At 44.4% G+C, this 27818-nt stretch overlaps 1 protein-coding gene across 5 annotated transcripts in view; it reads right to left on the reverse strand.

The window, feature by feature from the left end:
* The window catches only part of BOC (BOC cell adhesion associated, oncogene regulated), a 76455-nt gene that overhangs the window by 29897 nt on the left and 18740 nt on the right, over positions 1 to 27818 (reverse strand). For all 5 annotated transcript variants that reach the window (XM_032299062.1, XM_032299060.1, XM_032299061.1 and 2 more), the window contains exons 3-4: positions 7387 to 7565; positions 6469 to 6747 (exon numbers count right to left, since the gene is read on the reverse strand). In XM_032299062.1, the coding sequence (XP_032154953.1) occupies positions 6469 to 6747; positions 7387 to 7480 (373 nt within the window). In that variant the 5' untranslated portion in view covers positions 7481 to 7565. The remainder of the gene's footprint in view (positions 1 to 6468; positions 6748 to 7386; positions 7566 to 27818) is intronic.

Raw genomic sequence — 27818 nt, forward strand, 5'->3', positions numbered from 1 at the left:
TATATGTGTTTATTTTAAAATTAGGAAAGGATGTTCGTAATAAGATTGCCCAAATTAAATTACAATTTTGCTCTGAGACACCTGTAGCCAAAGAGAGTCCAAACAATATGCCTGTGGCAGGTGAGAGGGCTTCGTGAAGCTGTTTCTAACACCAGTGACTGCATCTCTGGTAGGGGCTGGGGCAACAGCGTCTAGGTGTCTGCATCTTCCAACGGTGCAGCTCCACCTGAGGCAGAAATCTAAAGCACCCAGAGGTGTGAATGGAGTTCGTGTCTCCATAAAAGTTAAGGAATAACCATTGTCCCGACAGTGTGACAACATCTCTCTCTAAAGGTGTCATTAATGACATTGGGAGCTGGACTATGGAAAATCTAATTTCTTCACATTGCCTCCAAAGAGACATGTTTCAAAACAACCCCAGGCAGGTGGTTCAGGTGGACAGTAGGGAGCCGTGATGATTAATTTCATGTGTCAACTTTGCTAGACAGTGGGGCCAGCTGTTTGCTCAAACATTAATCTAGATATGCTGTCAAGGTATGTTTTAGATGTAATTAACATTTACAATCAGACTTTGAGTAAAAGATTATCCTCCCTAATGGGATAGCCCTCATTTGATCATCGAGGGTATTAATAGCAAAGACATGTTTTCCAGAGAACAAGACAACACAGAAAATCTACCTGAGTTTCCTCCTTTTACCCTCGAGACTGCAATGTCAATTCTTACATTGTACATGAACCTACAGCCTGCATGAGCTAATTCTTTAAAATAACTCTTTGTATAATTTATAATTATACTTTATGTATACAAAATTAAATGTATTATATATATATTACATATACATATTATCGGTTCTCCTTCTCTGGAGAACCCTAATACAGAGATAAAGGAATCTAGAAATATTTTAAGAAAGAAATGTCTACAATGGTCCCTAATGGACTATGGACTATTCTGGTTCACAGTCAGAACCCAGATGACCTTAGTGAAGTGTATGACGGGAATTAGAGGTTAGGGGAGCTGAGCTGAGAAACATGGCTTCTGTCTGTAGAATTCACCATGCTGAAGGCCAGGGTCAGCCCAGACTGTCAGTGCAAAACCACAGCTGTCTGGATGGGGCAGCAGGTGAATGGGCAGCAGTGAACCCCCAGGGGCATTAACGAGCAGGTCTGCAGGCTACACTGACAACGCATCGTGATACTGTGGCTGCTCATGAAGGCGGCTGGAGGTAGGAATCTGGGATAGAGAACACATGTACATAAGGAACTAAGAAAGTCACAGGACGTGGGTTAGTTCTCTTTATAACAAGCCTGTCCTCTACTGGTTCTGGTTTTGATTGGAAGCTCTGCCACCCTCTGGACCGTCTTCCTAAGGGTCACTCCCAGGATGGAGCTGGGCAGCACAGGGCTGGACATGGGGTTCAGAGCCTCCAGAAAGGAGACACTCCAGAAACGTGTGCCGGCCACAGGGGTGAACAAATAAAGTCTGAGATTTCTAAAATGCTCCCAAATACTAACATCATACATTCTCCCAGTTATCCTCAAAAAAATCCACGAGACTGGTGATGTAATTATTGCTTTCACAGCTGTGGCAATCTAAAGACCAACTGATTTGCTCAAAGTCATGTAACACTTAAGTGGCAGAGCTAAGGCTTAAACCCAGAATTTAATACATTTTTTATAATTTTTTTTTGCCACTATACCAGTTGGCTCTTCATTTTATTCATGGGTTAAATTAAACTATGGTAACAAAGGGTCCCTGGTCACTTTGGACATCTTCTCAAAGTCACAGAGTCATGAGGATGAGTGCCGAGGAGGACTCCTTCCTCCCTTGTCAGCCACCTTTCCTGCCGATCTCTGACTCCAGAGACAGGACCATTCAGTATATGCCTGGTCTCAGCACTCGGAGGCCTTAAGGAGCAGTGACCAATCTGTTCGCAATTATACCAGCTGCAACTTAAGACTTCACATTAACTTGAGGACTGAAATGCCCGAGTTTAGAATTATAGGTAGCTACCTAGGTACCAACTATTTTCATTTACCAGTGGGACCTAGGGATGATGGGAGAATTGGAAGAATTATCAAAAAAAATTTTTAAAGTTAAAAATAAAGAATTACGAATGGTTGACTGTTAGAGGTAAAAGGTTGAGAACAGCTTTCCCACTGCCAGCTCTGGTGAGTCGGCTGGGACTCCTTGCCATGCCGTGTTGAGAACAGGCCTGAGGTGGAACTCAGCGTCCGGTAGGAAGGAGTGGAGTGCCCACTGGCAGGGGCTGCTGCTGGTTCAGGGGCAGGCTGGGAACAGCTGAGCTGTGTAGAGCAGTTGGCTGCCTGGTGTGAGGCTTGTGAAAAGAAAGGGAAGGGAAAGGAAGGAGTACCTAGTTAAACGCATTTCAAAAAGCAAGAATTAGACAAGATGATCTGAAGCTGGGTATCAACAGCAAGAGAGACCGATTTTTTTTTTTTTAAATTTAGGTTAAATAGGAAAGAAAACACCCTTCACAGAGGAGAGTGAGATGGGCACCTCCACAGAGCGTGCTGCAGCCATTATCAATGTGGCCAGGACAGCCTGGGGTGGCAGGGGCATGCACAGGTGAGACTCTTCAGGTGAGTCGACTTCTGACTCCATTTTACTGAAAATCAAAAGATGATGTCACTTGGACAGAGTGAAGTCCAAGTGGACCCCCCCCAGCTCCCAACATTGCACCAGAAAAATTCTTCCACTAGAGACCTCCTCTCCACCCCTGAATCCTCAAACCAGGTCCTAGGCCCCATCACCTATAGCTCCCAGTGATTTCTAGAGGCTGGACGCAGGAGGCGGCATCTTGCCAGGTAGGCCAGACAGCAGCTGCTCTGTGCGAGGATGAACACGGGAAAGCATGGAGAAGAGGCCAGAGGAAAAGCAAGCCTAACATGCTGAGTGTGTGTGGGTGTGCACGCGTGTGCACTGGCATGCCGCTGCCCAGCCTTTCCTCTAAATGCAGACCGTGCCTTCGGTAATCCCGTCTACCACCCGGCCTCGCTCATACATCAGCCAACCAGCAAAACACAGCCCCTATTCTGCTCAGGAATGTGCTTTCAGAAACTTAATCTACTGCTGCATCTGGGCCAGATCCCCCAATGGCATTAACCCAAAGACAGCACCCCTTTCTCTTGCCCCCACCCGCCTTCCTGCCACCTCGTTGCTGCCTCCTCCAAGCTTTGCAGCTCCACTCCACCAACTCCCTCTGCTCCATGACACAGCCCCCCATGCCTGCTTTCTCAACTTTCAGCACTTCTTCCTTCTAGTCAGGCCCAAACATTTCGCCTTCTGATTCATGTCTAAATGACAAGCCAATAGTTCTTGGCTTTCAAATGAGACCAGCCCAGCTTCTGCACAAGGTCCTTCTCTCACTGTGCCTTCTTGGGTTGCAACCAAACACTTCCCTTTGTCCTTTCTGCCAACGACAGATCCCCTCAAGCACTAGAGAGAGAAGCGGCCAGGAATATTTTTAAAATGAAGGCTAATAAATTGTCTCTCCTCACACAGATACACCTTGAAGCAGAAGGACAGCTCCAAGATAAATCTTCCACTCTCCAACTCTCCCTTTTCCAAACAATAAAAGGTTCAGCTTGGCTCCTAATTAGGCCAAATGACTGGTTATGGTCTTGTGTCTCCAGACTCATGCTGCCTGTTTGCAGATGAAACCTCCCTGTTCGATGCGCAGTGTTGTTCTTTAAGGGCACACACATTGCTAAAAGGCATTATCTCATTTGTAACGACAGATGGAAGTGCCCTAATTGCCCAGGGACAGGAAAAGGGAACGTGGGGATGTTCTAGGACTATTGGTAATTATAATCGTTAAGTACTGGTCGGGGCTGGGAGGGTGGATTAACAAGGAAGGGGCGTGTGGGGATGTGGGGGGTAGTTACCTGGGTGGACGTACATGAAAAAAAAATGCGTCGGTTGGAGACAAGGTCTCTAAAACAGGGCACATCTCATTTCTAAGAGGCTGGCTCACCCCAGCCTCCCAGCCTCGGCCTCCTGGGCTCAAGCAGTCTTCCCACCTCCGAAACAGCTAACACTACAAGTGCACACCACTACACCTGGCAATTTAAAAGAAAAAAAAATTGGTAGAAAAGTTTTTTGTTCCTGGGCTGCTCTGAAACTTCCAAGTTCAAATGATCCTCCTGCTTCAGACTCCCGAAGCGCTGTGATTGCAAGTCTAAGCCATATTGTAATAATTACCTCTGATCTCTGTATGCCAGGCCTTGTGTGCATTTTATCCTCAATAAAAAAAGTAAACATGGTCATATGGCCAACAGAGAATGCTTATCATACAACATCAACAGGCAAAAAAGAATAGAAACTATATATTCGTTGTATCTTTACAATATAAAAATATGAGCAGGGATAAACACTGGAAGGTTATACTCCAAAATGACAGTGGTGGTTATATGAAGATAGCAGGTTTAGGAGAGATTAAGTCTATATATCCTAAACATTATATAATGCATTATAATTTGAAAATATGAAGGTGGAGGCGGAAAGAATATAATGATAGGAAGTATAGTTCTGACCTCAGCCCTTCTTGATGTGATGAGATGACCCCTCCCCACCCTCTACCACCTCACCTAAGCCTCCTAGCAGCCCTCACCCAACAAGCACAGCCAGAAAGGAGGCCCCCCTGGCCACCCATGGCCTGCCTCTCACCCTGAGCCCTCATAGGCTGTTTCCCAGAGGCCAGGCACTCAGATTCCATGGGTGCTCCTTCGGCCACAAAGAGGAGTGGCTCCATTGTGAGGGGGGCTCCGAGGTGCAGCCCAGAGTCAGCCTGGCTGCTCAGGGAGACAGCTGCCTTCCCTCTGAGAAAAGGGCAGGGCTGCGTGACTTTCCCAAGAAAAGAGGAATCCTGCCGCCGGCAGCCTCCATTGCACTGCCTCGTGGAGTAAAGCTCCTCCAGGGATCGGGGGACAGAGGGCATACAGGGTCTTTCCTCCATTCCCTTACTACTTCTCCCTCCCTCCCTGCCCTCTTCCCAGGACTCAAGCTTCACACAGCCCAGGGACCCCAGCTGACTTGGATAGAGAGGGCATTTCAAAAGTTTGCTGCCTTAGGTAAGCCCCATGACGTAGCACTGACACCCTCCTGGAACCACGTCACCCACGAGGGTGATGATGATGATGGTGACCTGGACGCCCAAAGCAGGGCTTTCATGGATAAGGAGGTGCTGCTGAGTAATGAGGGAACAAGCCCTGGACATCTTCACAAAGTTTAAATCTAAATACCATTAAAGTCTCAACAAGTTCCTTTATTTTCTACACCTCAGGCCCCAGGCAAGAGGCCAAATTGGAGGCAATTCTTTAAGTTTCCTTGCCACAGGCTCAGCACAGAAGGATGGGTGTCAGGGCTGCTCTCCAGCCTTCAGTGGTGTATTTAATCCATCAAGTCTCATGTGCCCATACGTACAATGAGTAAAAAATCAGATACTGTATGTGTTGTGCCTAGGACATAGCACACCACGTGGGGGTCATATGCAAAGGCAGGATGCCTGTTTACTCACTTCGATCTCGCCTCACGCAATGGGTCCTCATAAGGTAGAATAAAGAAACACCTGTCTTGTAAGGGAACTTAGAAGCCATTTGGCCCTTGGTTTCCACATGCTGGTCTGAGGACCTATGTTCCTTGCCATGGTAACAGGAAAAAATAGAGGTCAGAGGTAACATAATTTCTATGTCACAAGTGGAATGTCTGCAGACATAATGATTTTAATAAACTGTCCTATACTGACTGTAACACATAAATAAAAGAATGGAAAACCAGAAAATAGGAGGTAGTGTGAACATTTTATACGCTTGGCATTTTCCTTGGTCCAAACCGTCACCTCATCTCTTCCTTGTTTCTTTTCTCTGCATTCCTTTATCCCTTTGCCACACAGTTTCCTTTTCATTATGTTCTAGTATTCATATTCCAGGCTTTTGGCCTATGCTTGTCCCTCAGAGAGAGACAGGAGGCTACGTATGGACTGGGCGGGCTCTGCCAGACTACACATGGCCATGCCCACGTCTCTTGGCATCCTGTCTCTCCCTGCTCCGACTGTAATGGTGATGAGAATGGAGTGAGGGTCTGGAAGGGGTGGTAAGCAGTTGGTACAGGGCACCTACAGCCACAGGATGACCAGCTAAGAAGGCACGGCATGGCCCTGCTCTGGGGCCCATGAAATAGTTCTGCCATGTCAAGAGCACTGACCAATTCCCCTCTCTGTAGACACTCACTCCAGATACAGCCCCTATTCAGAGTGAGGTTTCCCAAGGGCACAGGGGTCCCCCATCACTGGGCATTACTAGGCAGCCACCGTTCCGATTTGAAATTTCAGCAGTTAAGGGCCCTTGTATGCTAAGACTAGTAAGAGGCAGCATGAATGGTGGGGGCTTTGGGGTGGGAGACGCAAGGAGCGACTGCATCATGGGAGGGCAGCAAAGGAGCAGACTCACTGGCTAGTGTCACAGTGGCTGGTACGCTGGCCACAGCTCCTGCAGGCATCCGGGCCACACACTGGTACCGTCCCACAGTGTGGTTGTTAAGAGCAGTGATGACGAGGGTCCCGTGGGTGATGAGGACACCCAGAGCATCATCCGAGCCACTCAGCTCCTTCCCATTCAGGCGCCAGGTTACATTCATCCTTGGGGGTTCCACCACGCAGCCCAGGATCACAGTGCCTCCGGGCTTCTGGACAGTGGACGCGGGCTGGACAGTGACCTGAGGGACATCATCTGGAGGAAGAACAAGGATGCAGCAATGAACAGATGCCCCCAAGAAGACAATACCACGTTTTTAGAAGCACTGCACCCAGGAAGTCTTCCAGAATTGGCCACCAGGGGAATTGGTCTTTCTCCAACTCTACTGCTCCTGTCCATTTTGCAACCTGCCTTTGTCCCCAGAGAGTAGGCCTGGAGTAAGAACGTACTGTAAAGGCAAGAGCTTGGGCTTTGCATTTGGACAGACCCGAGTCTCATCCCAGTGCCACTACTTCTAAGCTATATGACTCTAGCCTTGTGAAGTCTCAGTTTCTTACCTGTAAAATGAAGCTAATAATGCTTTCCTCATAGGGCTGTCATGAGGCTTCCACACAATGTGTGTAAATGGCCTGCCGTGTCAAGTGCACAATAAAAAGCAGTTATTATTACTTCTCCTCCTTTGGCATAGCTTTGAAATGAGTCAAATGCCAAACTGAAACCAATATGACATCGTTGTGATCATGGCTCAGCTTGTATTCTTATGTCCCTGAAGGCCAATGAGAATAAAGTATTCTTTGAAATCCAGGTAGAGAATGCCTCTTTAAAGAGTTATTGTAGGATGCTGAATGTTTCCATTAGACTCTAAGGACAGGAAAAAGGAAGGAAAGCACTCACTCAAGTCAGCAAGGCACCCTGCTGTGGCTAAGAGGAGGCAAGCCAGTGTGACCTCAGGCCTCGTTCCTCTCCACGTCATCGTCCCATGCAGCATGGTGTATCACAAAAGGTCTGAAGCCAACGTCCCATAAGCCGCCACGGTCACACAAAGAGATACTGCTGTCCCCGGCAACACTCTGCTGTAAGAGAGAAAGGAAGAACAATGGCCATGATGAGGATGCCTGGGGTGCACCTGTGGTAGCCATGGGGCCTGGCTTTGTCCCTTGCTCCCTGTTGGTAACATTCAAAGTACAGACCTAGTCATGCTGTTGGAAGACCAAAGAACACTACCATGCCATTTCTCATCTAAAAGAAGCTTCTTGTAAGTTGCCCCCTTGAGCTCTTTCTCTAGCTAGAAGGTGATTTTATTGTAGTAAGAATGCTGGAGTCTTGCCCAGTGGATGGACAGCAACAGGATGAGGGGCAGAGGATACAGAGAGGCTGAGGCTTGCCGCCATGTCCATGGCACAGGACAGTAACTATCAGGCACAGATGCTAGAACAGATGAGACTATTCTTATTCTTTGCTTGCAAAAGGCCAGCTGGTCACAGCCATGTGCCAAGCCATGTGGCTAGTGTAGACTATCACAGGACAGCAGTGCCATGTGTGTGATGGACACCGAATGCCCGTGCAGGGGATGCTACTAAGTGGATGAATCCTAAAGTCTCAGTGGCTCGTGAAGGATTTCCTGCTTTGATTCTCCTCACCCTAGCTCTGTGCCTACATCCCTGTGAGCTCCCTTGTGTTTCTGCAATCACCCTACTCTCCTCAGCTTGTTCGTAACGTCCACTCCCACAGGAACGAACACAGCCCGAAGTCATAAGCCAGCCAAGATTCCTCACTTTCTGAGGACATACAGCCTTGTTTTCATTTCCCTCACTGGCTCCCACTTCTCTCTGCTCCTGGTGCTAGAAATTTGGAGCTTTTCCATCTCTACAAAATCTATGCTCTTGATTACCCAACATGTCTCTCCACCCAGAACAACACTGCTTTGAGGCTCAGACCACAGTGCACCTCCAGCCGTCTGATAACACACTTCAGCTATCAGCCACCCTCTCTGCCTGGAACAGTGCCATCTCCCATTCCAGAAGGCGCTATTTTGTATGCCTTTCTTAAGCTATGGTCCTTACAAGATTTATCAAAATCACACGGGCAAGTGTATATTCTAACAAACACACACTTCTGTTACAGCCAAAACCAAGATTCTGCTTATGTGCTTTTCACTGATGGGTTTATAGAACATTAGCAAATAAGGACAGGGTATCAACAGCCTTATTAGGCAGGGAGGCCTTGGGATGAGTTCAGATAATGTTGAAGGCAACATTCCAGTGATCTGCACAGTGGATCATTCACCTGTGGCAATATTAATAGTATATTTATAGGAGTGTCACATATATTCAAAATGTTAATTCCTCTAGACCAAGTTACCTAATCGGAACTCTCTCAAAGATTTACAGTCACCATTGAAAACTCAAGAGAAGTTAAGCTTCTCAACTGAGAGATGTGTTGTGCTGGCCAGTCCTGGAGTTCAGGATGCCTGCACGGTCTGCTGAAAAGAAAGGAGACACCCAACACGTCTGACACGGGACTGCTGCTCTGTGCTGGGAAGTGCTTGGGATTCACCTATACCTGTCCCTTCCCCGAGACCTGTGGTCCTTTGGTTTTCTGCCTGCCTGCTGAGGGAGTGAAGAGGCCTAGATCCACACTGCCCAGTGAGCAGCCCTCCAAACCAGAGGGAGGACCCCGACCCCTAGCATTCTGTGACTGCTCAGAATAGTTTTTTTTTTTTTTTTTTTTTTTTTGCATTTTAGGTTTTGGGGTACATGTGAAGAACATGCAAGATAGCTGCATAGGTACACACATGGCAGTGTGATTTGCTGCCTTCCTCCCCTTCACGTATATCTGGCATTTCTCCCCATGCTAACTCTCCCCAACTCCCCACCCTAAGAGTTCTTTCCCATTGGTTTGTATTTTCTCCCTTTGCCTCAGGACTTCGACATCAGAGGACTTACAAGACTTCAGCGCTATTCTGAGACAGAACAAGGGGACATTTTCTAAAAGGGATTTGAAAGGACATTTTTAAAGAAGTTTTTCAAAAGTTATTTCCTGGCAAGTTAAGATAATTTCCCATTGGCGTAGAGAAAGAGCTTTTGCTCTTTTTCAAACAATCCAGTAAATCAAAGGGTTATGTTATTGGCAAAGTAAAATTCATGAAAGCTGCAAAGGATGTGAGTACAACTGGGAGGGGCTGCGGTGGTGGAGAGCTGGGGGTGCCCGCCGCTATTCGAGATGCTCGCTAAGCTCTTATACAAGGTCTTTCTCTTACTCTTCTCATCAGCCCTGCAATGTGAGGACTTAGATCCCCATTTTACAGGTGAGAAAATTGAGTTCCAGAAGTTAACTTGCCCAGGATTGCTTAACAGTAGGCCTAGACTAAAACCCAGTATGAGCTGATTCCAAAACTCTGTGCTTTAGATCACAATAGCAGCCTTTTCCCCATTTTTTTTTTCCTATCACGGTTCTGTATCCAGTGGGTGTTTAGCAAACAGAGTCGGAAGAGTATGATGTAGAACAGTGGGGCATTTTAACAGTGATTTCTAGAGGGAAAGTTTATAGCAAAAAGTAAGCTTTTGGGTTCCCCTCAATTTTCCAGATACTTGCTTTAATTCTCTAATTTGCTTTTCCCCAATGAGATAAGGTATATAGAACATTGCATGAGTTCCCATTCTTGGTTTTAGGGAACTCACTTCTTCAAGTCATGCCCTAATTTCCCCAGCCCCTTAAGGAAATTGAGAGCAAGTGTTCCTTCCATGCCCCAAGGAGGGAAGGGAGGAAGGGAAGGAGGGAGGATGGAAGGAAAGAAGGGATGTAGGGAGACAGAAAATGAATGTAAGGTAATGAAGGGCAAAAGAGGACAAGCAGAAGAGGAACGGGAGGGCTGTTTCTTATGTGAGTACAGTGTGGCTACAGAGGTGTTTGGGTTGTAAAAGCAACAAAGATTTTACTGAGGAAATTCAGCCCAGACCCCCTCCTGCTTAACGAGGATCAGCCAAGCAACTCCTGTTACTTCTGCACCCTCCGTAATTTATAAGGTTCAAAATGGAAACAGACCCTGTCACTGCGCCAGCCGCCATCCTGCTTCAAAAACAACAAGGAGAGAAGAATGTACCGGGGAGTGAGAGGGAGTAAGGAGTTAACCCATTAATCCCCACAACAGAGTTGTAAGAAGTACCATTTTAAGGACCCCAAAACGGGATCTGTGGGGTCTTACTCATGTAAAAGCAGAACTGTGACCAAAAAATATGGCTATGTTGAGGGGGAGATTGGGGGATTGGTCACTGGAGGTATGATGCATTTTATTTAGTATCTGGGGAAACTGAGTTACTTTTTGAACCAAGTTAGCTAGTGAGTTTGGTCTAGAAAGATAATACTAGAGATTCAGTTATCTATGAACTTTAATGTTCAGGGGAAGAAGACAAGTAAGGCTTAAGTTGGAGAACCTAATTGCAGAGTAACATTGTCCCATTGTGAAATGAACAAGGTACAATTTCAAAATTGGGCAAAGGCAACAGTAAGGCCTATTATCTTTCTTGGCAATGAAAAATATATCTGGATCCTTCTTATTTTCCTTTGGCATTTTCTGAGGAAAAGGGGATAAATAAAAAAAATATCAAAATCCTTTGATTTCTTATTGAAGCCTAGGTACTTGACATTTTAAAGGGTTATTTCGACACACAAAAAAGAAAGAAAATGGGTCTGAGACATTTAACTGCTGAAATACATATTCCCCACCAAAATAATCTCCTCCAAACAGATGTTTTTGAAATGTTCTAAAAACAACAACAAAACACACTCTGGGGTTAAGACCAATGCTGAGAAACTGTAGCCTTAGAGTATTTGTTTTTTGAGAAAATTACAAACAACTGAGAGTCGATCATCAGGAGGAGGCCAGCTCTACTTCCTCCCTAGAGGGCTGGCTGACTAACTGGACCAACAGTGAGACACCACCACAAAAAAACAGCCTCCGCTCATCCTCCGGACACCCATGTCACAGCAGCTGTCTCAGAAAGGGAAGCTTCTATGATCTAAAACACAAAACATGCCCTTTGGATGTCCTAAGACCAATAACAAAGGTGAGCTGAATAGGGGAGAGTGTGATGTAGCAGACAGCACAAAGAGACTTTCTTAAAAACATTCTTCTAGTGGCAAGAATACGATCTGACAAATTCTTTTGTTCCATTGGTTGAGAGGGGTTAGCCACATGAAAAAGAAAAAATCCTGCTCCAAGTTGCTTTTTTTATTTTTTGCATGCTCCCAATTTTGTAGAACAAGATTTACCTTTCCCAGTTGTCTTAAAGGCAGGGAAAGCTTTGCTCCTAGAAGGTGATGCCAAGTGTCTGGGGTACAAGTGTTGGCAGCCCCCATCTCAAGAAAGAGGGTGGTACTCCTGTACAGAAGAGAGGCTTTGAGGCAAATATTGGGGAAAAAAATGAATTTAACTTTCAGAGGGCTGAGTATGTGAGTGTAGATAGACTTAGGCAAAGGAATTAAGAAACAGGTTTGCTGACAAGGCTGAGGCAGGAGGATCACTTGAGCGCAGGAGTTTGAGGCTACAGTGAGCTATGATGTACACTACACTGCCTTCCAGCCTGGGCAACAAGCAAGGCCCTGCCTCTGAAAAAACAAAGTTTATCAAAACATCAGGTTGTATATCTTTAAATACATACAAAAAAACAAAGGTCATTTTTACTTTAAAAGGTGTACTTGAAACACAGGCCTAATTAAAACAATTTTTTTTTTAATTAGGAGGGACCTCAGAGAAAATAAAGTATCCCAGAGTAATGCCTAATGTGTTTTGAGCGTTATGAATGATGTGTCAAGGCTGAATGAATCTAAGTGATTTGTAGAAGGTCTCCCAGCTAATTCAGAAGGGAGATTTCCGGGTACATGTCAGGTCTTCCCACTCCTAGTCCAGTGCTCCTTGTACTAGCCTGACACTACCTCCTAGCAAACTGCTTTTGGAGCCACATTAACCAACAGGCTAGAAATGGTGTTAGAGCCAATTTTAGAATGTTTCCTAATTTGCTTCCTTGTACCTAAGAATAATGTTACCTGGATCATTATCTATCACGGTAACTTTCTGTGTGATCATTTTTATCTTTTCATCATCTACATTCTAATCTATAAAAAATCTCGTATTGTTCACTGCACAAGCCTCTTCGGTAGAATTTTCTGCAATGATGGAAATGTTCTATATTTGTGCTGTTTAAAGCACGAGCCACTCATGGCTATTAAATTCTCAAAATGTAGCTAATGTGACTATGACCCTGAATTTTTAATTTTCTTTAAATTTAATTTAAATAGCCATATAGGGTGAGTGGTTGCCAAATGAGACAGCGAAGTTCTAGACTAGTACCTGGAACATCTACCCAGCACACTCTGATGTCAAATAGGGGAGAAAAAAGCAACGGTTTGATGTTTTTAAGTATGAGCCATGCTCTGGCCAGCCTCTAAGTATATTTTACCTTATTCCTCATCCAGATTTTCTGTATGAGTCTTCTATTAACAAAAAGATGTGGGCTGTGACTTTTAATTATTAATATTATTGGGAAGAAAAAAATATTGCTATACTTGACCACATACAACACAGTATGCAAGACACTGTGAGTAGAAGAAGGATTCAGTCCTTAGGAGCTTAAAGCAACATTTGGGACATAAATTCACTAGCACCCAGCGAATATCCACAAGCTCCTCTTCATTTCCTAGCCTCCTCTGCAGTGAGCTTAGGGCCATGTGACTAGTGCTGGCCAATGAAGTGTAAGTGAACTTCCTGTGTCGCTACTGGGCATGGGGGTTAATAGACTGACAGACGCTTCTATCTTTGCTTCTCCAGTCTGGTGACCATACGTCACATGGCTCAGAAGGCACAGCTATAAGATCAAAGCAATTAGCTCAAGACGTGACAGACATGAGAAGAAATAAACCCTTGTTGCACAAAACCACTGAAATTTTGTGACCATTCTCCTCTAACAACATTAATACGTTCACCAATCAGCTTAGTCGCCAATGTGAGGCAGCAAGTGAGAGCTGAGGCAGAAGAGTGTTTTCAGTTTCAGGTCTCAAGGGAAGATGTTCTGGAGATAGGATTTGAAACTGGGCCTCTTGAGGTAGGTACAAGCAAGGAGGAGGAGGGCACAGCAGGAAGGTGGTACTGACCTGGTGGGAACGCTAGTCTTGTGTTTGCAGTATGGTGTGTCAAGCAGTTGGGCTTATCTGTAACAGTGGACTCCAAACTTCCCTAATCCTACTACCACCTGAGTGAAATATTCTGGGCAAACATCCCTAATACATGCATACTTCTTTACTTATAAATTAAATACATGCACTGCAGAACCAAAATGTTAAAAAGAGTAGGTGAAAATGAAACCACATTTTAATAACTCCCTAAACATGATTGTGTTAAAATATCATTAGGTAATAGCTTAAGGCAGAACGCCTATTTAGGATTAGTATCATCGCTAATGATATGGGTGTAATCTCTTTCAAATAGTCTGCTTGGCTGTTAATTATTTTGTTGACTTCTCATCAGAAATGATTCCATTATCACTGTTTTTACTCCCTCCTATGGCTTGAAAAGGGTCAGCTCGGCTGTTTTCTCCCTGTTTGCATGTGCTTGGATTACCAGCCTTCTCTTCAACCCATGGTTTCTTTGTAGCAATCTCTTTAAGCCACTTGTCCTTTTGTGAGAGTTAATTTAGTTAAACTAAATAATATAATCTGTAAATCCACTTAAGGCAGAACAGGAAAACTGGGGAGTGAATGAACGAGTGAGGCCCCCACACTGTCAGGCCGTTTACCCATGGAGATGCCTGGGACACTCTTGTGACACGTGACAGCCTAATGTACAGACCAAAGGTCCCACGGCCAACCCCTATATTAAATATTAGCAAAGCTGAATTTCTTTCCTATTCCTCTTTTAGGCAGAAATAAACATTAAGGGAATCTCTACTGTAATCTAACAGTGCTCCAATGGTATTGCTTATATTTCCCCTTAGCACTTGCACCCCACTTTGGAGACTTACCCAGAAGAATGAAAAGAGACGAGGCAGGACACTGAGCTTGGGTCTGACTGTGGAAGACCAGAGAAAAGAGTTTAAAATTCATACCAGAGAAGGAGAAAGTTAGTGATGGTTTTCGAGCAAGGGAATTATACAATCAAAGTGGTATTTTGGGGGAGATCAGCCAAACCTGGGTTCCTCTCACTGAACCCAGAATTTATAACAAGGTGCTGACAAACAGAGCCTATTTCTACTCACCATCAAAGCAAGCAGAAAGGGAAGGAGGAGGATACAGCATCTTCCTTCGTGGAGGAAACCCCCCCATAGAGAGAAGCCACCTCTGCCATGTCAGTCAAGGAGAGGTCTTACCTCTTGATTTGCCCACTGGGCTTTTGGTAAAACACGCCTAATCCTCTCCCACCTCCAGCACTGGAGGAAAAAGTTACTGGGGAGTTTTGTCACTCATACCCTTTCCCCAAAATGACCTCATTTCTTTAGAGTTTTTTTTTTTTTTTTTTTTTAAATCCACACATCTACCCATGGTGTGGGGGGCTTTACTGCTAAAATGGAAAACCACTTCCTTTCTTCTACACTCCCTGCTCAATTTCCCCACCCCTATTCCATATAAATTCAATTTGACAACCCTGCTAATTGGATAAACGCAGCTTCTACACTCCTAGAAGGCCGTTCTCTTTTCTTTTTTTTGTTTTTGGAGGGCTCAAAACAGGGTGATTGTGCTGTTCTTTAACACGAATTCCATCTGCTTCATTTCTCTCTCTCCATTCAGAGCTCCTCTTGAATATTTATGAAGCCTTCCCTCCTCGCCTCTCCCCTTTCTACCCCACCTCCACCCTCCTTCCTCCCTCAACTTCCCTCTCTCCACCCTGCCTCCAGCCTCCTCCTCTCCCTTCTCTGAGCCAGGACAAAAACCTTTCAAATGGCCCCCCCTCGTTGCTTTAGATAAACACAGGCAGTGTCAAGTGTGAGGAGTAGGGGGAGGTGGGGAGGGGGTTCAACTGCCAGTCAAGCCACTGGCCTTCAATGTGGCCCGGGGGGGCCTACCCTAATCTGCTGCATGCTTGCCATATGGGGGCTGTGTTGCCCTGGGAAACACTAACAGGCAGAACGGAGCTTAATAGAGTCCATATTCATTGTAATGCAGTGAGATAGCTCAAGGCACCACTGCCCCTTCCCGGTTTCATTCTTCTGTTTCCCACTTTTTTTCTGTTTTTCCTCCCTTTTCCTTTCTTTCTTCCTTTCAAAAGGTCCTGGTCCCCAGAGAGCTCTAATCTAGAGAGGCTGGGGCTGGTGGAAAGGCTGGAGTTTGGGATTAGGAGTGAGGACTGCTATGGTGGTGTTGGGGGGTGGGAAGAAGTGAGAAGTAGGAGATCCCGGAAGAGCAGAGGGAGAGGGGGTGCAGCATCCACACAGGGCCACGAACACTTGGTGTTGTGTGTGCAGATGTGTGCAGGTTTGAACTGTGCACACGTCTTAGAAAGTATGGGTGAGCATGGTCTCTGGCAGAGCACCCACCCATCAGGGCCTTCAGGGACAGAAACCTTCATAGTTAGTTAGCCACCTATGCCTAGGTATTTCTGACACTCTCCGGAATCCTCACCCCAGCCCTATCAACACAATCCCAGTCAACACAAGGTCATTAAGGCCAGTGACACCTACCCTCCTGGGCTATCAGGCCTGTGGCCAATTCTCAGCTCTCCAGTGGCCTTGAGAAATCACAGATGTGGTGCTGGGATGAAACCACTTTAGAAATAAAGGGCCCCCATAGGGGCAGAGGACCCACCAGCCTGCCAAGTTTGGCCCATTTCCTCCTCTGGTTCACCTGGCTCTGGCTGAGGAGGAGGTGACAGCTGTGGTCTGCCACAGCCAAGCTACGGGCACAAGGGGCCTCTCTGCATTAAGGGAGTGGGTTCTTCAGTAGGCTGGGCCTTCTCACAAGTATATCTGCTGGAAGTCAGGTTTGGGGATGCCTGAGGTCTAAGGGCATCTTCCTTCCAATGCTCAATAGGAAAGGAGGGCCAGGGAACATGGGAAGGAAACAGAGTAATTTTCTCCCATCTTTGCAACAAAAAGAAAATTCATAACCAAGACAGAATTCCTCAAAGGATAAATAAGTAGTTTTCATAACTTGTAAAACCTAAAACGATTTGTTCTGCGATTGTAAGGAAATCACAAATTTAAATCAGGATAAAAAAAAAAGGAAAGGAAAATTAAAAGGACTTTCATATATTTCCCTATAGTTGAAACTTTAATCCTATGGTATATCTAACACATAGAAGGAGCTCAATAAATGATTTCTGAATGAACACATGCTCCTAGAGTTTTACTACTGCTGACAAAGAACTTGAAACACTACCTGACAGCCACAGTTGGAGCTGCGGCAGATGAGATGGCTTTAGGAGAAGCAAAAGGTTCCTACTGCAGGGGCAGCAATAACCCTGCCAGAGTGGGGCGAGTCCTCTGTTATTCCCTCCTCTAGTACCAATGCCAGGTAGGCAAAGTCAGCTGAAATGGCTAAAACCAAGGCAGACACTGTGCTTGTTGTTGTGGATTTTTGCCTTCCAAGCTTGACATATTCTGCATTCCTTGCTCTTACCCGCTGCTGAGATGCATCATCGATCTCTAGTTTTCTAGCTCAACCCAAGGCCCTATATCCCAACGCTCCTGCAGTGAATGGTATGCTGGCTATTTCAGAGGCCAGGTACAATTTCAATGCCTGGCTCTCGAACCTAAGTATCATTTGGTTATCTGAAATGCTATCCAGAAGCCAGTTTCAGCTCCTTGGTCCTTGGTATGAACTCCCTGATGACTCCTGGAATCTTAGAAAAGCCAGAGTAGTGGAGACACTACTGAGCTGGGTATAACATGGCTTTGCGAACAGTTAGCCTCCCTGTGGAAGCCTTCCCTGCAATTTATTTTTTTCTACACAGTCCTACTCTGGGCTACTGTGACTCAGCATATTTCATGGGTTAGAGAGCTCCACAAAAGGGCAAGCAGAAGTATCTGGAGCTCTCTGGCAAGTCAGTTTTGGAGCACTCTGGGGGCACCACAGAGCAGCCAAGCTCTTCCCAACCTTCTCTGCAAAGAGCACACTGGTTAGTCATCTTTCACTCCAGAAGCCCCTGAGCACCAAGTATGCTCTGAACCTGGTGATAACCCCGTCATGTGGGCTGTGAGCATACAGGCGTGGGAAGAAGTATCCCTAACAAGTCTGGGCAGGAATGAAAGCATGTACAGTATGTGACATGGAAGAAGCCTGAATGGCCAACTCATAAGGAAGGCAGGGACAGTTATTTTAGCCTAAACCAAATCCTTGCCTTTTGTGTCACCGCTCAGAGGACACCCATTAATGGCCTGCTTATACAAACATAAACTTGTCTAATCTTCTCCTACCTTCCCTAAAGCCATGAAAAGATTTTCGACCTACTTGGCTGCCCAACCTTGGAGTCATCTTGTCTCCTGCTTCTCCCTGCTTCTCTGCCCCAGTATCTGATCAGTTGTATGGACTCTACCTCTGGCATGAGCCATGCTGTCCAACAGAAATATAATTCCAGCCCCCCTACCCCATCTAATTTTTAATTTTCTAGTAGCCATGTTAAAACACATGAAGATCATTTCAATGTCTTTTAACATGATATATCCAAAATATAATTTCAACATGTAATCAAGATAAAAATTGAGATGTTTTACATTTTTTCAATTCTGTGTATTTTATGTTTACTGCACATCCAATTTAGACTAGCCACATTCAGGTGCCCAGCAGCCACATGGGCTAGTGGCTGATTTCTTGAACAGCACTGGTCTAGAGCCCTCAAACTGGCTCTCAGGCTCCTTCTTCTCTCCATCTAATCTGCCTCTGCATTGCCATCTACCTTCTTTCTAAAACATTAAGCTCAACCAAACAGTAAATGGTAACTGGGAAGCTACTATTCCTCTGGCAAGCACCTCCTATAGGCCATAGCCGTAATTCATCGAATTTGACAATCTCACAGTAGTCCTGGAAGGTGTGTGTATGTATGGTCAACCCATTTTATAGATTAGGAAACTGAAGTTCAGAATGATTAAAATCTTGTCCAAGATCACCCAGATGGTAAATCTCAGAGTGAAGATTTGAACCAGGTCTGCCTGATCCTAAAAACCTTGGTTCTTTTCACTCTACCATGCTGCTTTCTATAAATTATGGCATAATAATGGATGGACTATTATGCAGCCATTAAAATGATAATTATAAAGCTCAAGTAGCAACATGAAAATAAATGTTTAAAAGATAAGTAATATAGATCTCATTTCATAAAAAGCAAGTGAGCTTCTGGATGAGGCCTAGAACATTCTAAAAAACAGCTGATTTGAAAATGTGGAGAAATTATGATTTTTTTTATGGTTCTTTTTCCTATTTGGAGTTCAGTTTTTTTTTTTTTTTTAAAAAAAGAGAATAAGTGAATAGACACATCTTTGATTGCTCTCCATCTGAGCATAAAGTTCAAATTCCAATGCAAAGCCTTCTAGGCTCTTTATAACTGGGTTCCAGTCAACCTTTCCTGTGACTGCCTCCTGTAAGCCCTAAAATCTGGGGAGGCTGCATTTTCACAGTCTCTAGTCCTTCTACTGGAACCTCCTTTCCCTTCTCCCTTCATTCCACCCATGGAACACCTCCTAATTATCTTTAGACCTTATCTCAAATGTCACTCCTCACTCCGGTTCCCACAGCATCTCGAATAAGCTCATTTAACATTTCCACAGGGATTTCTGGGTTCAATCATGCATCCGTGTGTCATACACCTCTTATCTCTTTCTTCTAACCCCAGACTGTAAGCTCACTGAAGGCAAGGATATGTCAAATTTATCTTGGTAACCCTAGCACCTAGAGCCTTGGCACATTGTAGGTGCCTTTTCAATGTTTGTTGGATTGAAGGGTATGGTCCGATTAGAAATCTAGGATTGAGAAAGAATGTTAGCCTGACCAAGGACATGTCTGGCACACAGAGAGACACTGTTATTAATGGTGGAACCAATTTTTTTTCCTGCAGGGAAATGACTGTAAATGTGACCTGTATTTTTCAAAACCAAAAGGTCCCCACATCAGTGTGGGCAGTCCTGGAGCAGAGTTGGATGTTGATGAGTTTCTAAGCTCTGTAAGGACAGAAGGCTCTGCCTCTGCAGATGTTCCTGTGCCTTGAGGTTCCATTCCAAAAGCATCTTTTTTGTTTTCCTTCTCATCTCATCTTCCAAAATGAACACCCAACTGAGCTCGTGGCTCCAGGCTTCCTATAGCCACTGGACTGCAACAGAATCGAATCTAGGATGAGACCATGCCTGTACCACTATCACCATGGCCCCGAGTTGGAAGCTGGGTAGAAGGAGCGAGGCAAAGGGGGTTGGAAGAGGGAGAAATAAGAAAGTTATGGAGTGAGAAAGAGGACAGGTTGAGGCTTAAGAGGATCAAGAGAAGAGCATGAGAAAGGCAGGAGGGATGAGGTCAGGGATGTGGGAAAGTTTTTGCCCAGCTCCTATGATGTGCTAAGCCCACGGCTGGCTGCTTCACATCCATGATCACTTTTAATCTTTACCTCTGTTACTGGCCCCATTTTGATATGATATCAAAACCCTTCCTGATGTTCTATCACATAAGGGCGTTAGGTCTCATGTCAAATTTTATTATAGACAAAGCTTCTCTACTAAGTGACAGCATTGGAGCTCAGCAGGATCAGGTACTGAAGAACGATAAGCCTTGGCTTCTGAAGCTCTTCTACCCTTCACAGAAGATAACCTTGGGTGAGTTACTTAATATCTTTGAGCCTCAGTTTATACTTTGTGAAAGTAAGAATGATAAAACTTTGATGAGCTATTTAAAAAGTTAATAAGATAATGTGCAAAAGCAACCTGGCATATACCAATCATGCGATAATTTGGGAGTCAGGGGTCATGAAACTTTTCTTCCAGAAGTGACTGACTGGATGCCTGATTTAATGCAGTGGCACTGCCACCTTTTTGGCTTGTAGATCAACATCCTTTAAGACCTGAAGACATGAGTCATTTAAAAAAATGTTCATTGCTCACATTTTTATTTAAAAATTTTTTAAATTTTTTGTAGATTTAGGAGTTATAAGTGCACACTTTGTTACATGGATAACGAGTGAATTGTTGTTACGTGGATATATTGTGTTAGTGTAACCATCACCCAATTATGTACATCATACCAATTAGGTAGTTTCTTATCCCTCTCACCCTTCCAAGTGTCCAGTGTCTATCATTCCACACTCTATATGTCCATGTGTACACATTATTCAGTTCCCATTTACAAGTGAGAACACATGGTTCTTGGATTTGTTTCTGAGTTACTTCACTTAAGAGAAAGACTTCCAATTCCTTCTATGTTGCTGCAAAAGACATGATTTCATTTTTTATGGCTGAGCAGTATTCCACGGGTATATATATAGATATATATATACACCACATTTTTTTAATCCAATCTTCCGTTGATAGACATTTATGTTAATTCCATATCTTTGCTATTGTGATATAGTGCTGCTATAGACATAGAAGTGCAGGTATCTTTTTTTATGTAATGATTTCCTTTCCTTTGGGTAGATAATAATGGGCTTGCTGGATCAAATGATACTTCTATTTTCAGTGCTCTGAGAAATCTCCATATTGTTTTCCATAGGGGTTGTACTAAGTTACATTTCCACCAACAGTATATAAGCTTTTTCTCCACATCCTTGCCAGACATAATATACTTTAACAACTCTAAACACACATGATATCATCTCGTTGCTCTTTCCTACACAAAATTAAGCAATGGGTTGACTTTTCCACCCTACACACATGCATCAGAAGTTCAAGAAATATTCTTTTTTAAAAACAAATTCTATATAATGTTTTACAGACCCTTGAAATAGCCCTGTGGAATAGGGATCCATGGAGAATGCTCTAGTGTTCCCAAGTTTGTGGCAAGATTTAGTTCCTCATGTCTCCATCTCTACCCAACACTAGTCAGCATTTAGTATCACTTAAGCTAATAACCTCTTCACCCTCCCCCACATATGCCCTCTCTGCACTCTTGATGATAATGACAATAATAATCATAATTTCTTCACAGTGTCTCTACTTGTTCAGAGGGAAAAAGAAAATATCCTCATCAGACAGTAGGTCAGCTGAGACAAGACGTTGTGGAGAAGTGTTTATATAAAGGAAAACATACCCCTATAATCCCTCCTGGACCCCACTCCCAGCCCCAGAAAGGAGCTCACCTCTGACCTCATTCAGTGAACGCACAGAGCCTCAACAAAACCACCTGTTCTTTTTCTCCCTCCCTGTTTCTAATTACAACATATGACCAGGGCTATACCCACACAAGTCATGTAAAATGAACTAAAATGCTACTATTTTAGTGGCTGGAAAGGAAATACAAGCATCAACTTCCCAACCTTTAGGTGCTCAGAGTTCACAAAACATTCCATGTTAAAGAATTGTTTAGAGCCTGTAGACAGTACCAAAAAGGCATACAAACAAACAGTCCCAGGACCGGCACAGCACTTACGGCAGATCTTAAGAGCTTAAAGTCCTATCTCTTAACGCAAAGGAAACGGATCCCATTTGACCAGTGACCAGTGTGTGAACACAAACCTTACTATACTATTATAAACAGGATCAGAGGAAGACGAACACTGACTCCATCTGAGAGTGCCTATGGAAAACAATGGAGCCCTGAGAAAAACATGGTGTATTACCCCAAGAAATGCTCCCAGGAGCAACAGGATTTGGCTCCTAAGTGGAGTAAAAACAAGGCACTCTGCTTAGTGTTCATGCTGAGAGGAGCAGACATAACAGCTGGCAATCCCAAAGTCACTCCTAAGGAGAGGTACAGGTCCCTGGGGTGGCACTGGGCACAATTCAGTGCTGACACTGAGCACCCTCTAGGTGCCACACATTGTTCAAAAGGCTGAGGGGATGTAGAGGGAAACAAGGCACAGCCTCCAGTCTTCAATGAGCTTCAGACCTAGTCCCCATCAGCTTTGAGAACATCATTCCATTATACCAAAATTAAAATGTAGCATGGCCTCCAGAAAAGTTGAGCTACAAGAAAACTGCGGATTTTACTAAGAACAGTCAAGGAGCCGGAAACACTAACAAAGACATCAGAAGAATGATAAAAGAAGTGTTCACAGGTTCCTACACACCTGTGCACACATGCCCTTGTACATGGGCACGCGCGTGCACACACACACACACACACACACTCTTAGGCCCTCCTCAGTACATTGGAAGGTCAGTTCTTAATGTAGCTTCTTTCACAAATTTAAAACAATTCCCTTTCAGATCATCTAGATTCATTCCTTACATAGTCCTGGAAGATATGTCAAAGCCTGTCAGTTAAGGCAGGAAAAAGCCCTAGAGCTATAGAAGCTTCAGCTTCAGCTTTATCACCCACACTGTCATTTTCACACTACGGTGTAGCTTACTTGTTTGTAAGTCCCCCTCCTCAACATATAGCAGGTACTCAGTGAATGTCTGCTAAGCTGTAAAGACCTCCTGCTGCCAAGGTTTTTTCCAGGCCTAACTGGTCCATGGAGTTTGGATCTGATGAATCCCAGGTGGGACTCTGGCTGCAAAGTGGAGCTTGAGCAGGGGAAGGTGATACATGAGTGTCTAATATTCTATTCCTATCTCCCTTAGGGATTTGGTTTGAGAGCCCACCGTGGTTCTTAATTAGTGGAGAAGGCAGGCAGGACATAAGACCTTCCAAGCATGGGGTGGGTGAGGGTGGGCTGAATGTGGAGAAGAATGTAAACAGAATTAGGTGCCTGCGGAAGCTCAATTCCATTCGATAGACAGGACTCAAGTACCCCCTCTGTGTCAGGCAGCCCACAAGACAGTGGTGAGGCCCTCAGCTCTTCATGCTCCCAGATCTCAGCACACTGTTAAGTATTTAGGTTTCACCTGACTGTTAGACCAAGGGCTCAGGAATAGCAGTGATCTTATTCACAAGGCATCTTCAGCATCTACCACACTTCTAGTTACAAAGCAAACACCTGCTGAATGAATGAATGCACCTGAGATGCAAAGGTGAAAGGTCATGGTGGGAAGGAGAGAGCACTGTAGTCATATAGACTGGTGAGGAGCTGTTTTCTTGGTATGAGAAGCTGGGCATTTAGGAAGGCTTGGGGGTTAAAAAGACTCACTTTGATTTTCTGTTACACAATATAATTACCACCAATTCCAATTAAGCTGTCACTTGCAGTCATTCTCTATGCCCCTTCCTGGTGATGATTAAACAACCAATGGCCCTAGGCCCACATTTATACCCGCCACATGACTCAAAATAGGTCTCAGGTGCCGTGACCTGGACTGAATGAGGATCAGGCTGCTTCATCTTGGGCTTTCTCTGGGGCTAATTCAAACAGATGCCAGGCAAAGCCAGCCCCAGCCCAGGGACACACACACACACACACACACCCCAACCCCTAACATGCTTAAGCATGCTTGCAGGAAATCTGATGCATTCAAATAAAAAGCTAAGCCTTGGGGTAAAATAGTTAAACTGCTGAAGTCAGTGCCAAGATGGGAGATGAGAAGCTATCACTCCTCACTTCACATCTGGCTGCACTGTGACATGGGCAATATCCCTCTTAGACTTTTATGCAAGCAAGAAACCCTTACCCTGATCTTTCAAAGGAACCAGTTTGGCATAGGCCAACAAAATCAACTCGCATAGGGATGCTGAAGGAAAAACAGATCCCATCAGTAAACATCTATAACAATGAATGACCGGGACTAAGTAGGTATCCCATAAGTGACAGCAACTTACTAAATCTGAATAACTCCTTTTAGGGTTACCTTTAGGGATATTTTCATTAGTTTAATGCTTACTGCAAATTCATCCCTAGTATTTCAACAAAAGAGGTTTAAGAAGAGGCAATACCTCGGGGGCTGGATACCTCCACAGTCTGGCCCAGCATCATGCCCTGGACATGTGCATTCTCTACCTCTAAGACAGGCACGTGCACATGCGCGCACCGCCCCGCCCCCCACCCCCCCCAACACACACTCGCACAGCAAACAGCTCCAGCTGCTAAGTAAGCTTTGGAGTCATGACAGTTTACTTTTTTCCCCATCTGACCTCATACAAACCCACTTTCTTTGCCACCTCCCTGACCCCCAAATATATACATTGAGTCCCCGACTTCATCCCCAATCCTTCCTTTCTCAATTACAAAGCCCTTTTAAATCACCTAAAACTTAAATAAATATCAGTTTGGAAATCTGAAGTACACTCCAGTTAGTCTGTCAATCAGTCCCTGCCTTCTCCTGGATGCCCCCCACCCCCACCCCCTGCCAGCTCTCCCCAACTTGGGAAGCTCAGTGGCCTTGGTGCAAGGCTGGCACATACAGAGAAAACAAACACATGGAGCCTTGCCAGCTGGATCAGACACCACTGTTTACAGCAGGAGCAAAGTGTGGGGAACTGGAGAGGCATGAAGAAGGGAAGGAGCAGAGGGGGTGGGGATAATTTTAGCCTTCTGCTCCTAGGCTCCACCAGTTGCAAAGAGGATCCCCCTGCTGAGGTTCTGCCATTCCCAGGTGCACAGAGCACAGCCATCCATCATGACTAATGATGGACGTGACTAATACCATCACTATGCTGCAGGCAAACAGTGAGAGTCTGTGAGGGCAGAGAGCCTTCTATCTTGCTCATTCACATATCCCCAGCATCAATCACAATGCTTGGCACACAGTAGGAGTGCAGTAAGTATTTGCTGATTAAATGAACAAATGGGCTGCTTTCCTGCCTATCTCACAAGGTTATAGTGGCAGAAGGGTTGGGGGGGGATAGCGGTAGAAAGAAGATTAGTGAGGAATTTTCTAAAAACCTACCAGATATTAAAATATGTTACCAAAAATAATTTAGGAAAATGCTATGTTAAGAAAAGCTAATCAGATATCTTTACTGCAGGACTTTTCAGAGCCTTTAGCATGCTTTGCACATTGTGAATTGCCAAGAGAGGGAGAGAGTATGTACTAAAGTCTATACCCACAGGCTTGGACTCCCTTGACCACAAACCTGGGCTCATTTGACAAAACTACCCTTTTTTTCCCCTCAGTGTGCCATTAGTGATGAGGCCTTCACCAAATACACTTTGAGGAATGCTGGCCTAAGAGGTTCCAGGAGAATGTCCTAAAGCAATTTACAAACCAGCAGGATCCCATTTTTATAATTAAAAACGTTACATATGAATATGTCTTGGGAGTTATTTGGGTTGTCACAGGAGACACTTAAATTTTAATGTCAGTTATCGCTGAATATCAGTGGATTTGCCCTTTTTGCCTTAAATGCCTCAGAAATAATCAAACTAGGTATGTAGCATCACTGTTGTAATTAAAAAGGCAAATTCGAAAAAAGCTATCTTCAAATATTCTCATGTCACCACTGATATTTTTATCTTCCCATCCTCCCATAGGCCTCATTTCCCAGCCACCCCCTCAACCATAAAATGTTGTTCCTTGTCCCATTATCACAGCTAAGGAATTTGCTGTGTCTAATCTCCAGCAATCAATTCCTTAAGCTTATAAAGAACACTTCCCCTAATTCCAGGATTCTGTTGTATTCACACAATATGAATAAGTATTTTGGAAAAAAAGATGAAAACACATTTACTATTTTGTTAACAAGCTTTATAGATCTGAAATTGTTTAATAAGTCATGCAAAATATACCATCTAATAGTTTGCTGAAAAAGTCATGTTGAGCAGGTTAACATTTAAAGATTGCCTTTTTTCCTGCTAAATTACTAATTTCCTACTGATTTGTAAATGCAAGTTAAAAATAATTGAGGTTTATTGAATGAAGTATACTAGATTTTGTTGCAATATGGGATTGAGGCACATATTTAGAATGAAAAGAAACTATCAATCTTATTTGATCACTTGTTGGATTAATATGTACAAGATAGTGAGCTAATACACCTGAATGATCTTGTCTATGTCAGGTAGGTAGTATTCTCATCCCATTTTACAGATGCAGCAAGTGAGACCCAGAGAAATGAAGGAACTTGCTTAAGTAAAGGATTCAAGGCCTAGAGTGTCTGCTTCCCCTGCTTGCTGGTCTTAGTGTCTTTGACAGCTTAAAAGAGTTACATAACAAAACTGTTTTCAAACCAGGCATTAAGAAAGGCAGAAAAAAAGAAGTCAGTCTGAGTTGGAGTCATGCACTAGCCACCATATGTTTCAGGATGAATTGGTTTGGCGGATTCTCACAATGTACTCTGCATCCGTACTCCTGAAAATGCGCTCCTGAAAGTTCTCCACACCTACGGAGTCAGTCCTGAGTGTCTGCGTATGAATACAGACCAAAGATTGGCAGCCGCGCTTTGAATCTAGGATCCAAGTCATATGCACTACCACGTACTGAGAGACAAGCAGCTCCTTCTCATTTCTTAACATAGGCTCTCTCATCTTCCTTCTGTTCTCCGATAACATTAGATGTGAAGCTCCCAACTCTGGCTGCACAGGAGAATCATCTGGAGACACTTAAAAATATAACAATGCCCGGGCAGCACCTCGAGCAAATGAAGTTAGAATCTCTGGGGGGAGGGGTGCTTGAATCAATATATTCACCACTCCTTCCTGGAAATTGTGATGTGCAGCCAGGGTTGAGAATCCCAGTGCAGGTGTTTCTGTCGTAGATTTTGATGTCACTTTGGTAAGGAATATCTGCCAGAAATGCTCTGCACTGGATATGGTGGTTGAAATTGAGAACTTTGCATAAAGATGTTCCTTACTATATCATTTCAAAGAAACTCTTATAATTTTTAAAGCTAAAAATAAGTATTTTTTTCTGTCACAAATTAAATATCTTAATACATTTTAAGGAAGAAAACATCTTTCCCAAAAAGCTTCTCTCAGATTTCCCCAGATACTTTCTGGATTTTCAGATGCTTCATTTTCTCTTCTTTGCACAGAAATAAAGACCGAAGAGGCGGCCGCCATTGCAAAGAACACCTACTCTGGGGGCCAAGGCAGCCTCTACAGTGGCAAACATGACAAACAGGTCCCTGAGCCATAGTGACTGCTGCTGACTGGGGCCAGGAACAGTCGCCTCTGGGGCCAGGGATAGGATGGCCCCAAGACAGATGCTAGCAGAGGAGGGATGTTTTCCAAGCACGTGCAAATTTAAGCAACTGCACATCAAAGTCTGAGAAGCCTCAATGACAACTTTAACAAGGCCAGCAGCTTCCAGGGGCTTGTGACAGACCACTGAGAAGCAGAGCAGGTGCTGGCCATCCAAGGGTCCCACATCCTCTTCACACCAGACCGGACC

The sequence above is a fragment of the Sapajus apella genome, unplaced genomic scaffold (assembly GCF_009761245.1).
Source record: "Sapajus apella isolate SASKATOON/1434 unplaced genomic scaffold, GSC_monkey_1.0 scaffold40, whole genome shotgun sequence".
Lineage (NCBI taxonomy): Eukaryota > Metazoa > Chordata > Mammalia > Primates > Cebidae > Sapajus > Sapajus apella.